The 14,179-nt window shown below is 50.8% G+C and overlaps 1 protein-coding gene across 3 annotated transcripts; it reads right to left on the reverse strand.

Moving 5' to 3' along the window:
* Positions 1-915: 915 nt before the first annotated feature.
* Positions 916-4,052, reverse strand: LOC147986730 (cold-responsive protein kinase 1-like). Of its 3 annotated transcripts, XM_087544927.1 has the most exons (7): positions 3,680-4,041; positions 2,715-2,797; positions 2,512-2,618; positions 2,209-2,419; positions 1,878-2,115; positions 1,642-1,792; positions 916-1,488 (listed from the first exon to the last, which is right to left on the reverse strand). In XM_087544927.1, the coding sequence occupies exons 2-7, from the start codon at positions 2,770-2,772 to the stop codon at positions 1,132-1,134; spliced, it is 1,122 nt and encodes a 373-aa protein (XP_087401053.1). In that variant the 5' UTR covers positions 2,773-2,797; positions 3,680-4,041; the 3' UTR covers positions 916-1,131. The 3 variants fall into 3 exon arrangements, with proteins under 3 accessions (XP_087401053.1, XP_087401052.1, XP_087401054.1); XM_087544926.1 differs by having other exon boundaries at positions 1,878-2,419; positions 3,680-4,052; XM_087544928.1 differs by lacking the exons at positions 2,715-2,797; positions 3,680-4,041 and having other exon boundaries at positions 2,498-2,618.
* Between the last annotated feature and the right edge of the window lie 10,127 nt (positions 4,053-14,179).

The raw sequence follows: 14,179 nt of genomic DNA on the forward strand, positions 1-14,179 counted from the left end.
TAGCCTGAGACGCCATGCTACACGTCGCTACCATGGCGCCCTAGTGCCATGCTATCTAGCCCCAGACGTCATGCAAAAAATGGCAGTTTATGATTTTTTTTTTTGCAAATTGGGGTCATTTTATGTTGAAGTTTCAGAAAAGGATCAATTTGGTCCATTTTGGCGTCAACCGGGTTTACTTCGCCCGTGGTTTTGCAGGACGTTTCACCGGCGCGGTGTCCGGCGTACGGCCGGTGTGGATGTGTGTGAGAATCACCGGCTTGTGCATTGGTTCGATCACTCGCTGTCTCTCACTGTCTCTCCGAGTTGACGGTGCAATCCGTTCCATCGCTCGCTGTCTCACACTTTAACGAGTTGACGACGACTGGGGCCGTTCAACGGGCCCAACTGGGAGTATGGTTTGACATGTTCACGCCGCGACGATTTCGCCGGCTACGACTTACGGCTGGTTGACAATTGACATGGTGATTTCTGGAAGTTTTTGATCCGTTCTCCACTTCTTTCTCGGCTGCACTGCACACGCTCGCTCAGCCCGTCGCCGTCTCCCGAGCCAGACGTGGAGCTCGCTGGCTTGACCGTATCCCCGTAAGAGCATGGCGCGTGATTTGCACGGAGCCAGTTCTCTCTGATGCCGACACCGCCGTGGCGTGGCGTGGGTGTTCCGTCAGGCGTGGCTCAGAACCGCAGCCCGTTTCAAGGTGAGACTGGAGATGAATTTGGTCAAGGTGTGTCCATTCCAAATTGTTCAGAACACACCATGCCTCCTCGACATCATGCTTGGATTAGAGATCCATCCAGACCAGCAGGCCGACCCATGTTAGTCATCATCACAGTGAACACTGAAGTCTGACGGCAATGCGAGGAGCTCTCTCCAACACAGTGGTGGTTCAGAGATGTGAAGCATACAAAGCAAGAGATGTGAATCGTACTATCTTGATCATCTCCATCTCCAGATATTTACATCGTACACAACAAGCAAGCGACAGGTTGCCCCATTAACCCAACCCCTCCTCATGGAGAAAAAAAAAATAAAGCAAAAAAAACAAAGCAATATATCCTCCAAAAATTGCAGGCATATCTATCACCGAGGCAATGTACAAATCAAACGAAGCTAATTTCCTGTCCAACTCTTCATACAGATGTCTGCGTGTGGTTCTCCGACGACGTGAAGGGCTCCGATATCTCCGTGGTGGAGAAGGATCTCGACGTGTTGGACCGCGCCTGGTTCGCTCCGTGCGGTTTGGTGCTGACCTTGAGCTCCGCAAAGTCAGTGATCATGGCTGGCCTGGTGATCTTCTCCATGGAGATGCTCTTGCTTCCCGTGAGCATCCTCACGACGGTGGGCATGTGGGGGCGGCGCGCCATTGCGTCCTGTGTGCATAGCAGGCCGATCTTCAGGAACCGGCATGCCTCCTCGATGTCCAGGTCTTCGTCTATGTCGGCATCTATGATCTCTTCTAGACGCTCTTGCTCATAGAATGCCCATGTCTGTACAAAAGATGCAGCAGGTTTTGTCAAATTCAGCATTGTTCTTTGAACGTTTGCTCAGTCAACTTATGGTGTAGTTGCTTAGGTATGCAACTGACACCATTTTGTATTCAGGTTGTCAATAAACGCTATTTGCAAATAAGTAGAGCTTACCTTCTCAAGGAGGAATTGATCTTCACAAGGCAATCTTGTGTTGGTGTTACATCTGCCACTGACGATTTCCAAGAGAAGAACCCCATAACTATAGATGTCAGACTTCTTCGTCACTTGACCTCGGATAGCATATTCAGGAGCCAAGTATCCTCTGAAAAGAAGAAAAATTACTAGTCAGAACAGAAAATACAGTCTAAGAAAGAAGGCTGTAAAAACAGGGGTTGAGTTATGCTTACAATGTGCCTGCCACTCGGGTGCTAACATGAGTTGCATTGGCAGGAAGGAGCCTCGCCAATCCAAAATCAGAAATTTTCGGGGTGAGGTCCTTGTCGAGAAGAATGTTGCTCGCTTTTATGTCGCGGTGGATAATGTGAGGACGGATTTCCTCATGAAGAAATGCAAGTCCGCGGGCAACGCCCACGGCAATTTTGACACGAGCCCTCCAGTTGAACTGGATGCTGCTGTAGCCAGACCCTGCAATAGCACATGCAGAACATCTGTAAGTATGACAACCAATGAAGGAATCGACGAACAGCAGAAATGCTCGGCAGGACAAAGTGTTAGTACCTAGCAATGTCTGTGAAAGGCTGTTTTTCTCAAGATAGTTGTAAACGAGGATCCTATGGGACCCTTCAGCGCAGCAACCAACAAGTGTGACGAGGTTTTCATGCTTGATGTCTGAAATTGCTGTAAGTTCAGTTAAGAACTCTCGGACACCTTGCCTTGAAGTGGCCGACAGAACCTTCACTGCGATTAGTGTGCCGTCTTTGAGCATTCCCTGGTGAAGCAAAATGAAATGTTAGCAAAAGGTGTTTGATAATGTTGACCTTCAGGCAGTGACGAAGCGGTCAGTAACCTGTGCATAATTACCCTGAATACGGAACCAAAACCACCCTCTCCAATCTTGTTTGCCCCACTGAAATCTTGAGTTGCCTTTCTCAACTCGTTGTAAGAAAAGACCTTCACACTATGTTCACCTGAGACAAAGAAACAACCACAGAAGAAAGCGTATAAGAACGGAGAATTGTTTGAGCATGGAAGGGACCAGGCAAATATGTGCAAAGGATGCTCACCATCATCGCCTTCAACAGCATGTTGAGATCTCCGTCCGAACATAAAGCAGCAATCCATGTTGATATCAAACTAGAAGGAATTTCTGCAAGAAATATATGTAGCAGGCTGTCAGTCAGATAAGAATTATAAATATACCTGTAATGCAACAATAGATGAATCCAAAACAGAGGCCTATAAGCAACACACTAACTTAGTGATTGTTGACTCAAATATCAATTATTGGTGTGAACAGCAAGACACAGATTTTAAAACACAAACTGGACAACAGTTATGCTTTTAAATTACTGGAATCCAAACTGCATAACAGAAAGAAAGCTGAAGCTGAACTACCCTTTTGTTTAACGACCTAGCCATATTATCCTAACTCACTAGGTTATGATTATCCCGTACTGCACGTGCAAGATAATATGGAAATTTTGAAGCAATCAAGGCTTTAGTAGAAGCCATCCCTCCCATTTGCTGATCATTTTAAAGAAATGGAACATTTGGTTGTCACAAGTAAACGCGGCCCTATCTCTCTGAAAGAAACAAGCACCTAACACAACCGCTGGACCAGCTAATCACAAAGTTGAAGCTCAGCAATATCGTAATAATCCAACCCATTCGGAAATGAGGATTTGGACACAGAGCAAAGGGAACTGATTGTTATAGCTGTCGAATTGCACCCGAAATAATGGTTCGAGAAAAATTGCACCCGAAATCGGAAAAACTTCACCAATCAAAGCCTGGATTTGGCTACAGAAACTGATGGCAATACAAAGAAAAAAGGGAGAGACAACTATGAAAACCTCTCCCCGTCCTCCCCTAAGATAAGATCCCGGAAAGAAGCAAAGACGGCCATGAGAAGAGTCCCGATCTAAGACGGCGTCTCAAAGACGGCCAATCCACCGAACCAAACCCATCCAGACCACTAGCTGAATCCGGAGCTGGAAGAAAGAAGAGAGAGCGAGAGCGCAAGAATCACCTTGCAGATAGATAGATAGATAGCGGCGCCGAGGAGGATCGATCGAGCCTGCCTCGCTCCCTGTGCTAGCGGCCGGCTGATAAACAACGACGACCAGTGGGTGCGGACGAGAGGAGGCGGTGGCGTACAAGGCGGCGGTGGCGGGCGCAGTTAAGAGCAGAGGAGGGGGAGGGTGGAGGGGGAGGAGTAGGCGGAGAAGGACAAGGATATGAAGAGGGAGAAGGCGGTGAGAAGGATCTCGGGAGCACCACGAGGCTTTGACTTTCTCCTCCCTCCCGTTCCTCTTCTTCCTACTCCTGCCGCTGCTGCTGCCGCTCGCCTCACCCCACCCCACACCCAGCCTCTGCGTGCGTCCAAGTCTCCTGCCCTGCTTGTATTAAAAGTCGTTGGGTGGTAGGGAGGGGCGCGACGGGTTTATTCGTGTCTCCTTTTGCTTTGGCTTTGTGAAGTTTGGCGGTTGCGACCGGGAAGAACGAACGAGGAGGTGTGGATCGATCGAGTTGGTTAAAATGTCGTTGGGTGGGAGGGAGGGGCGCGACGGGTTTTTCCCCGCGTGCGCGTTCGGCTGGCCTCGTGGGCACGTCCGCCGGGGGCAGCAACGCGGAAGCGGCCGCGACCGGCTCCCTCCCTCCCTCCCGGTCAGCACTCTGCGGCGCCCGTTGGCGTTGCCCCCACGTCCCTGCCGCCGATGTGGCGCGTTCCTGTGAGGCGATGGGACCGGTGTGCTGTAGACGAGACTTGTGCACGCACGGCCACGGCGAAAACATGTCGTCCACGCCACGGGCCTACGGTATGGGTACTGTACCTGTGCGTTGTAGGAGCGCGTTGGCGCAGCGGGTTCTACGTGACGAAGGACGTGTCCGGACCGCTGCAAAGCCCCTGTTTGCAGAAAAAAAAGCGTATAGACGACTAGACCGCTCCACGGATAAGTGCGGGACTATGTTGGATGATAAAACACGTTCGTATCACGCGGTTCAAGCGAATGCGGTGGCTTGAGGGTCCACGTTGAAGATGTTGTTAGGCCATCTTTAACATGAACTCCCGCATACGTCCGAACGTACTTGTCCGGACACAGTTTGCCATGTTTAGGTGGTGTATTTTATAATTTAACGATGATGATATTAGACGGTGTTCCAGCTCGAGATAGGGAATCGTCTAGATCGGGCGCTTTGTCGAGACCTCATGGAAGGGCAGGGTACCCTCATGAGGGCTCGTCAGGACTTCATCAACAGAGCCGTCCATACATACTATCCAGCGCATATCAGCGGCTGGACAGCTAATCGTCTCAGTGTCGTGCACACATCCATTGTCTACATAGTAGTTTCGCTTCACCAAAGGCTATTATTACATTGAATACTTAAATATAGTCTGCCCTGTGTTTTTTTGCGAACCACGATGCAGGCACAAACCCTCACACACATACATATACTAACCCTATTTCTATGAGCACCTTCAAAAGACTAAGCCGACAAGTCCTGAGATTGAGGAAGTTACCACAAAGGCCTTGCTTAAAATGGCGATGGGCCTCGAAACCCGCATCCCCCTTGGGTTTTTACCCTATTAGGGGGGCGGTGATGGGCATGTTTCATCCCCACGAGGCTGCTCTTGGGTAAAATTTAAAACATGTAAGTTTTGCGAGTGCAAACCTGTTCTAGCACTACCTACACCCGGAACCGGCCTAACCCATGAAACATGTGCCTCGGTGTCCCCATAATAGATATCTCGCCTCTCTCTACCTGAAAATTTTACTTCTAGTTGCCATCCCACAACACTCCCTCGTCTAAACTCTAGGCCTAGCCCCAATAATCCCAGATCCATGCACCCATCTGCTCACCATGTGGTGCCGCTTCCGAAATCCCGATGTGGTACCTTCCACCGCCATGTCAAAACACTGAAACCCATCTCTCAGCCGGCAATTGCCTCTGTGTTGCCTCCCCGCCTGCTCACATCCCTCTGGTCATTGCCGCTGCCTGGAGCACATGCCCATCTCGCAGCTTCCTCCATTTGTTCCTCCTGTCGTTGATCGTCCGCACCTCCCGTCGTGACTGTCTACTCTGGGGCAGCTCCTCCCTAGTTCCTCGACCAAGCGTTTGAGGCTCCGAGCAGCACACACGCTGAAGGAAATATGCTCTAGAGGCAATAATAAAGTTATTATTTATTTCCTTATATCATGATAAATGTTTATTATTCATGCTAGAATTGTATTAACCGGAAACATGATACATGTGTGAATACATAGACAAACAGAGTGTCACTAGTATGCCTCTACTTGACTAGCTCGTTGATCAAAGATGGTTATGTTTCCTAGCCATAGACAAAGAGTTGTCATTTGATTAATGGGATCACATCATTAGGAGAATGATGTGATTGACTTGACCCATTCCGTTAGCTATGCACTTGATCGTTCAGTTTTTTGCTATTGCTTTCTTCATGACTTATACATGTTCCTATGACTATGAGATTATGCAACTCCCGTTTACCGGAGGAACACTTTGTGTGCTACCAAACGTCACAACGTAACTGGGTGATTATAAAGGTGCTCTACAGGTGTCTCCGAAGGTACTTGTTGGGTTGGCGTATTTCGAGATTAGGATTTGTCACTCCGATTGTCGGAGAGGTATCTCTGGGCCTGAGGGAGTCCTGGATTAGGGGGTGTTCGGGTAGCCGGACTATACCTTCGGCCGCACTCCTGGACTATGAAGATACAAGATTGAAGACTTCGTCCCGTGTCCGGATGGGACTTTCCTTGGCGTGGAAGGCAAGCTTGGCGATGCGGATATTAAAGATCTCCTACCATTGTAACCGACTCTGTGTAACCCTAACCCTATCCGGTGTCTATATAAACCGGAGGGTTGTAGTCCGTAGGCGATCAACTCCATACACAATCATACTATAGGCTAGCTTCTAGGGTTTAGCCTCCTTGATCTCGTGGTAGATCTACTCTTGCACTACCCATATCTTCAATATTAATCAAGCAGGAGTAGGGTTTTACCTCCATCGAGAGGGCCCGAACCTGGGTAAAACAAAGTGTCCCCAGTCTCCTGTTACCATCCGGCCTAGACGCACAGTTCGGGACCCCCTACCCGAGATCCGCCGGTTTTGACACCGACATTGGTGCTTTCATTGAGGGTTCCTCTGTGTCATCACCTTTAGGCCCGATGGCTCCTCCGATCATCAACAACAATGCAGTCCAGGGTGAGACTTTTCTCCCCGGACAGATCTTCGTCTTCGGCGGCTTCGCACTGCGGGCCAATTCGCTTGGCCACCTTGAGCAGATCGAAAGCTACGCCCCTGGCCATCAGGTCAGGTTTGGAAGCCTAAACTACACGGCTGATATCCGCGGGGACTTGATCTTCGACGGATTCGAGCCACAGCCAAGCGCGCCGCACTGTCTCGATGGGCATGATATAGCTCTGCCACCGAACAGCGCCTTGGAGGCCGCACACGCATCGGTTCCGACCATTGATTCGGAGCCTATTGCACCGATCGAGGATCAGTAGTTGGACGCTGCCTCAGGGGCTGTGATCTCAGAGGCGATCGAGCCGAACTCCAGCCCTGCACTCCGCATGGCCCATGACTCCGAGGAGCCGGATTCCTCTCCGAACTCCGAGCCTCCCGCACACCTGCCGATCGAATCCGGTTGGGCGCCGATCAAGGAGTTCACCGCCGCGGACATCTTTCAGCACTCGCCCTTCGGCGACATCCTGAATTCCCTAAAGTCTCTCTCTTTATCAGGAGAGCCCTGGCCGGATTACGGTCAGCGAGGATGGGATACGGACGACGAAGAAATTCAAAACCCACCCACCACCCACTTGGTAGCCATTGTCGACAATTTAAACGACGTGCTCAACTTCGACTCCGGAGACATCGACATCATGGATGACGATGCAGGAGATACCGACGAACCAACGCCCATAGGGCATTGGACAACCACCTCATCTCACGATGTGTTCATGGTGGACACCCCTAAAGGAAGCGACAACGAGGAAAAAGGGGATGGGATGAGAGATCGACCCCCCGAAAAGCAATCAACGCGTCGGCGTAAACGCCGACCCAAGCTCCGCCTCGACAAAAACCCAGCCGTAGAGCAGGACGAGCCGGTGAACGACGAGAAGGCCTTAGAGCAACCGTCCGAACAAAGAAACACGGATAGAGAAACCGAACATCCCTCCTCCGGCGAAAACGGCGACCTCACGCCGAATAAACCTACGGAGCAGAAGAATCTCCACGAGAGGCTCGTTGCAACTGCACGAAGCCTAAAGAAGCAGAAGCGGAAGCTAAAAACAGCGGAAGACGCACTTCGAATCAGATGGAGTAAAGTAATCAATACCACAGATAAGTACGGCGACAGTCGCCGCACTAAAAGCTATCCGAAAAGAAAGCTACTGCCTGAATTCGACGAAGAGGCCCTAGAGCCCTCGCATTCAAAAAAATGAAAAAGCCACACGGTCGGATAGATGACCCCATAAAGCGGCAAGCGGCGCCGCACCTAAATCGGCATGCGACCCTCTTAAGGATTCGCATCATGGCCCAGTCAGGTCCATTTACGGGCCAAGAAAGCAAGCTCTCGTAAGCAACGCTATGAAGCCATCATCAGAATCCGGCACACCCAGATACAGGGGCGCCGCACACCCTCTATGTTTCACCGATGAGGTCCTGGACTATGAATTCCCAGAGGGATTCAAACCCGTAAACATAGAGGCATATGATGGAACAACAGACCCTGGAGTCTGGATCGAGGATTATATCCTCCACATACACATGGCTAGAGGAGACGATCTCCACGCATAAAATATCTACCCCTTAAGCTTAAAGGGCCAGCCCGGCATTGGCTTAAAAGCCTTCCAGAAAACACAATTGGAAGCTGGGAAGAGCTCGAGGATGCTTTCCGAGCAAACTTTCAAGGGACCTATGTCCGTCCCCCGGATGCAGATGATCTTAGTCACATAACTTAACAACCTGGAGAATCAGCTCGGCAGTTCTGGAATAGATTCCTCACTAAAAAGAATCAGATAGTCGACTGTCCGGACGCCGAAGCCTTAGCAGCTTTCAGGCATAATGTCCGAGACGAATGGCTCGCCAGACACCTCGGCCAAGAGAAGCCAAGAACAATGGCCGCACTAACAAGCCTCATGACCCGCTTTTGTGCAGGGGAGGACAGCTGGTTGGCAAGGTGCAGTCCCAGCAATCCAAGTACATCCGAAACTAGGGATGGAAACGGAAAACCGCGACGCAACAAGGACCGTCGCTGGACTAAGGACAAAAATCCGAAGAGCACGGCAGTCAATGCCGGATTCAAAGGCTCACGACAAAATCAGGAAAAATCGCCCCCCCAGGATAACAGGGATGATCCATCCAACCTAAATAAAATCCTGGACAGGATATGTCAGATACACAGTACTCCACGGAAGCCTGCTAACCATACCCACAGGGACTGTTGGGTTTTCAAACAATCCAGCAGACTCAATGCCGAACACAAGGGGCTAGACACGCCAAGAGAAGACGAGGACGAACCCCAAAAGCAGAGCGCCAGGAAACAAAAGAACTTCCCACAAGAAGTAAAAACAGTGAACTCACTTCACATAACAAAACGTGCGGCGCCCGTAAAGGTATGCACCACATGGCCCAAAGGGTCCTGCCACTGGTTGTCAAAACCGATCATCTTCGATCAGCAAGATTATTCTAGGAATATCAAGAATGTAGGCTGGACTGCCTTGATACTCGATCCAATAATTGGCGGACTCAAGTTTTCAAATGTCCTTATGGACAGTGGCAGTGGACTAAACCTGATATATCAGGATACAATCCAACACATGGGGATAAACCCAGCAAGAATCCGCCGCAGTAAAACCTCCTTTCAAGGGGTAATACCTGGTCCGGACACCCATTGTACGGGTTTTCTCCGGCTCACAGTCACATTCGGCTCTGCCGATAACCTCCGCTGCAAAAAGCTGACCTTCCATATCGTCCCGTTCTCAAGTCTCTATCAAGCACTACCGGGACGCGAAGCTTTCGCTCGCTTTAACGCAATACCGCATTATGCATCTCTTACGCTCAAGATGCCTGGTCCACGAGGAATCATCTCTTTGAAGGGGAAGCACTAAAGTGTGCCTCCCCAAGCGGAGGACTGTGCGGCCGCTTTAACAACCCCACGGCAAAATGGCCTCACCGGCCAATAAACTTCGAAATAGGTCATTCAAGACCACGAACACGGACAGACGAGTTCGGTGCAAAATCATCATTGATGCAGGCCTAGAAGCCATATACCCCCGCACTAGGGGCTCCACGCATATACAATAAGAGACAATAAAGCTCAATCTCATATATCTTACTTTATACTTTGCTTATTTTAAGCTTTTCCGGCGCGACCCGTTTTAAATCCAGTTCCTCTCTTTTACAGATGAACGTCGTGCGACGCCCGTCCAGGATATGGCACAACGGAGACACAGGCGCAGACGTGCAGTAGGGACCCGTCCTAAAGGATTCTTTTTAGATTAAGACCCTGCGTAAACCTTTTTTACTGTCTCTCGTTGCTACACATCCCCTGGTTTTTTCCTTTCTGTTATAACCAAGGAGAAGGCTGGCGTCTTGGCATGTGGCCACGTCAGAATTTTTGCACGTACCTGGACACTAGGGGCTTTTTTAATAAAGAGTGTTTTTTCGCCCGCACTCATAAAGACCGAACACCTTAGGGAGTGTTCGGCGTCGCGAGTTTTGGCATTATATGCATCAGCTCCGAATCATGTCTTTGGTCAAATGTTGGGTTGCCCGGCTTCTGAGTTTGGCTACCTTACGTTCCGCTCTATCGGCTAAGGTAGCACCAGGAGAACTACTGTGATTGTGCCCCCGGTTCGGCCAAGGCGAGCACCTCAGTAGAGAAAGCCGAAAAATGACTGTCATGATGTAGCGTGAGACTGGTCAGCCACTCGATGACCTATCGGAATCTATCGGATTCCTCCGCTTTAACGAAGGACCGCTTCCCGGTCAGGCACATACGCGCCCCGAATTCGAATGAGCGCAGTTGCCACAAAGGAGCTACCTAAAGAGTCTCATTGTCAAACCCCTAAGGCTAAGTGAAAGTGTTAAAGCATTATAGTCCGGTTGCCTGGCCCGCTGCGCTATCACCTCCTTTGTAGGACCAAGACGTTGGGTTAAGTGTGAAAATGCGTCTTCTGCGAGCACCCCCGCACTATGTGCGTGGGGGCTGAAGCCAACGACTGCCATCTTTCAGATTCTGTATATATATATATATATATCTATATATATCTTAAAACGGCCGCATAGAAGGTGTTCACAATACTTGAAGGCACAAGTATAAAAAAGGCCACTACAGTTTATCAAAATACTACTTTTCAATTGCATATGCTATCATAACATAGCATCTTTCGAGCACTGCGTCTCTATTACACGAGCGCCTTCAAGGACTTCCTGAAAATAGTGCTCGGAAGGTACTCGGCTTTTGTCCGAATCTCGGGACGCAACAACGATGGTCTCCATTCCTGCCCAGTATGTCTTAACACGGGCAAGAGCCATCCTTGCGCCCTCTATGCATGCTGACCTCTTCATTGCATTAATACGCGGCACTGCGTCAAGGAATTGCTGCACCAAGCTGAAATAACTCTTCGGCTCCGATCTCCCAGGCCACAGATGACCCATGACGTACTTCATGGCGAGTCCGGACAATCTATTCAACTCGGCCCATTGAGCCAGGCGATTGTCCACTGACAGTGGACGCTCTGGATTATGGAACTATGACCAGAAAAGCTTTTCCACTTCGCGGTCTTCCAGATCTCGAAAGTGTTCGGCCGCATCAGCGGCACTTGCTGCCAAATCCAGATAGGTGTCCTCCACACTCCACATCCGGTCCAACGGAGCAAACTTCGGATCAAACCTTCCTCCGCAGCATAAAGGGCTTTCCAGCCGCAATCTGTTCGGCCTGACGCAACTCCTCTTTCGCAGCTCTCATCGCAGAGCGAGCGTCCTTGGCATCGGCAACGGCCTTCTCTAAGTCCGTCTGTCTCGCCCGATCGTCTTTCTCAAGAAGTTGGCAACGGTCTGCAGTGCTCTTTAACTTCTTGGCCATCTCTTCTCTGCTTCGGCAGTGAGCAGCCTGTTCGGCTCTCAGCTCTTCAAGGGCCTTCTTGGCAGCCGCATCGCTTTTTCTGGCTTGCTCCTTCGCTCGGGCAAGTTCTGCCCTAAGATTTTCCACGGCGGCCGTACCATCTGCGTCAAGCACACACATTGTAAGACACTGGCATGAAGCTCCTCTTACCTGATGCCGCCCGAAGAATTACATACCTTGAGCCTCATCAAGCCGCTTGTTGACAAGCGCGATGTCGGCATCTGCCACGTCTAGTTGCCGCTTTAGTTCGGCAACATCATCAGTTCAGTTTGATTCCGGACACCTCGCCACCTACATTCAAAGGCGACATCTTAGACCTGGGATTATGATCCTCTACGTGCCGTCATTTCTTGACAACACGCAGAGTCTCAGGGGCTACTATCTACACAGGGCGCATCTTATTTATGCGCAACTGACAAAAGTGTACATTATCTAACGTACCTCAAAACCCGTCAGTAAACTTTTGACGGCCTCATGCAATCTGCTTTCTGCGGATGAAATCCTTTCAATCACCATGCCCATCAAGGCACGGTGCTCTTCTGAGATAGAAGCTCGCCCCAGCAGAATCTTTAGTTCTTCCGGCCGAGCACCAGACGGTGCCGGACTTGTCCTATGGCCTCGACTGGACGCGGAGGACTTCGGGGGGCCGCACTGCCACCTCCCATCCCTGCCGGATTCGGAGAAACCCTCCGCGACGACACCTCAGGGTCGCCCGCCTCGCTGGGCGGCACGGCAGAGGGAGGCGTTCCGCTCTCCATCATTTCCGGAAGAAGGTCCCCCGAAGACGAGCTCTGCTGCAAAGGACTAAGGTCCGATCTACAAGGAAACATTTCGGTTAATCTTCTCAGATATAAAATCAAGGATTTCTCTCATCCCTCAAAAGGAAAATCTTTTCTCCACTTACGGCTCGCTGGAGGGCTGATCCCCTTGAGGGCGTAGTCCGGCCAAGGAACTCCCTGGCGTCGGACCCTCTGACGAGGATTTTCTCCCCCGTTTTGAGGCCATGGTTTCCGGGTCGTCAGAGGCGGCTCTCTTCTTCCCCTTAGGGGAGGAATTGTCGGTTCCTCCCTTCGGAGCAGCCTCCTTCGAGGAGGCCATAGCTTCCTTGTCCTCCCCCTCCAAAGGCATTATCTCCAGCATCCTGAACAACACGGAATCCGGCCTGGTTTCAGGAAGGGGAGCCGGACACCTGATCAGCTTCGCCTTCACTATCCACTCCTGTTTAAAAGGACGGCTCTTTTAGGGGCAAGTTTATGACAATTATACGGATAGAAGGTCCGGACACAGGGTTGCTTACTTGAGTATCCGGGCGATGGTAGCTTAGGCCTGCGTCCTCGGTTGAATCCGGACACATCTCTTGTGATCCGAAGAACATTCTATACATCTCCGCGGGCATTGCGCCCATAAAATTCTCGAGAACTCGCGGTCCCTCTGGATTAAACTTCCACAGGCGAAGGGGGCGACGTTTGCCGGGCAATATTCGGCGAATCAGCATAACCTGCATCACCTTGACCAAACTGAGGTCTCCTTCCAAAAGATCCTTAATTCGTCCCTGTAACAGGGGCACGTCTCTGGGAAAACCCCAATCTAATCCTTTGTTGACCCATGACGCTAGCCGCGGCGGGGGACCCGAGCGAAAGGCAGGAGGCGCCACCCACTTGTCACTCCTGGGAGCGGTGATATAGAACCTCTCGTTGCCACAAGCCGAGCTCCTCTTGAAAGGAGCCCTCGGGCCATGGAGCATCGGCATTCTTACTGATGACGGCACCTCCGCACTCTGCGTGCCGTCCCTCGATCATCTTCGGCTCCACTCCAAAAGTCTTGAGCCATAAACCGAAGTGAGGAGTAACGCGGAGGAACGCTTCGCACACAATGATGAATGAGGAAATGTGGAGGATGGACTCTGGAGCTAAGTCATGAAATTCCAGCCCGTAGTAAAACAGCAGCCCCCTCACGAAGGGATCCATCGGGAAGCCTAACCCCCGAAGGAAGTGAGACATGAACACTACGCTCTCACCGGGCTGGGGACTGGGAATAGCCTGCCCTTGAGCAGGCAACCTATGCGGAATTTCGGCGGTCAAGAACTTAGCCTCTCTCAACTTTAGCACGTCCTCCTCTGTGACGGAGGAAGGCATCCATCGGCCTTGAAGGTCGGAACCGGACATTGTCGAAAATCCGAAGCGCCTGGAATCTGAAGCCTAGGGTGATGGAACTCGAGGCGACGGGCGAACTCGTTTTGAGATTGAAAAAAGGGTAAGGCCTTGGTCTCTTTATAAGAGGTCGAATACCAGGAGCCCTCCCCATAACCGATTAGGACTCGCCTTTAATCGAGAAAACATGCTAACGGGCACGATTGGGTTACCCACGTCCGTATTGAT

The sequence above is a fragment of the Triticum urartu genome, chromosome 2A, assembly GCF_056163025.1.
Source record: "Triticum urartu cultivar PI428250 chromosome 2A, HENAU_Tu73, whole genome shotgun sequence".
Lineage (NCBI taxonomy): Eukaryota > Viridiplantae > Streptophyta > Magnoliopsida > Poales > Poaceae > Triticum > Triticum urartu.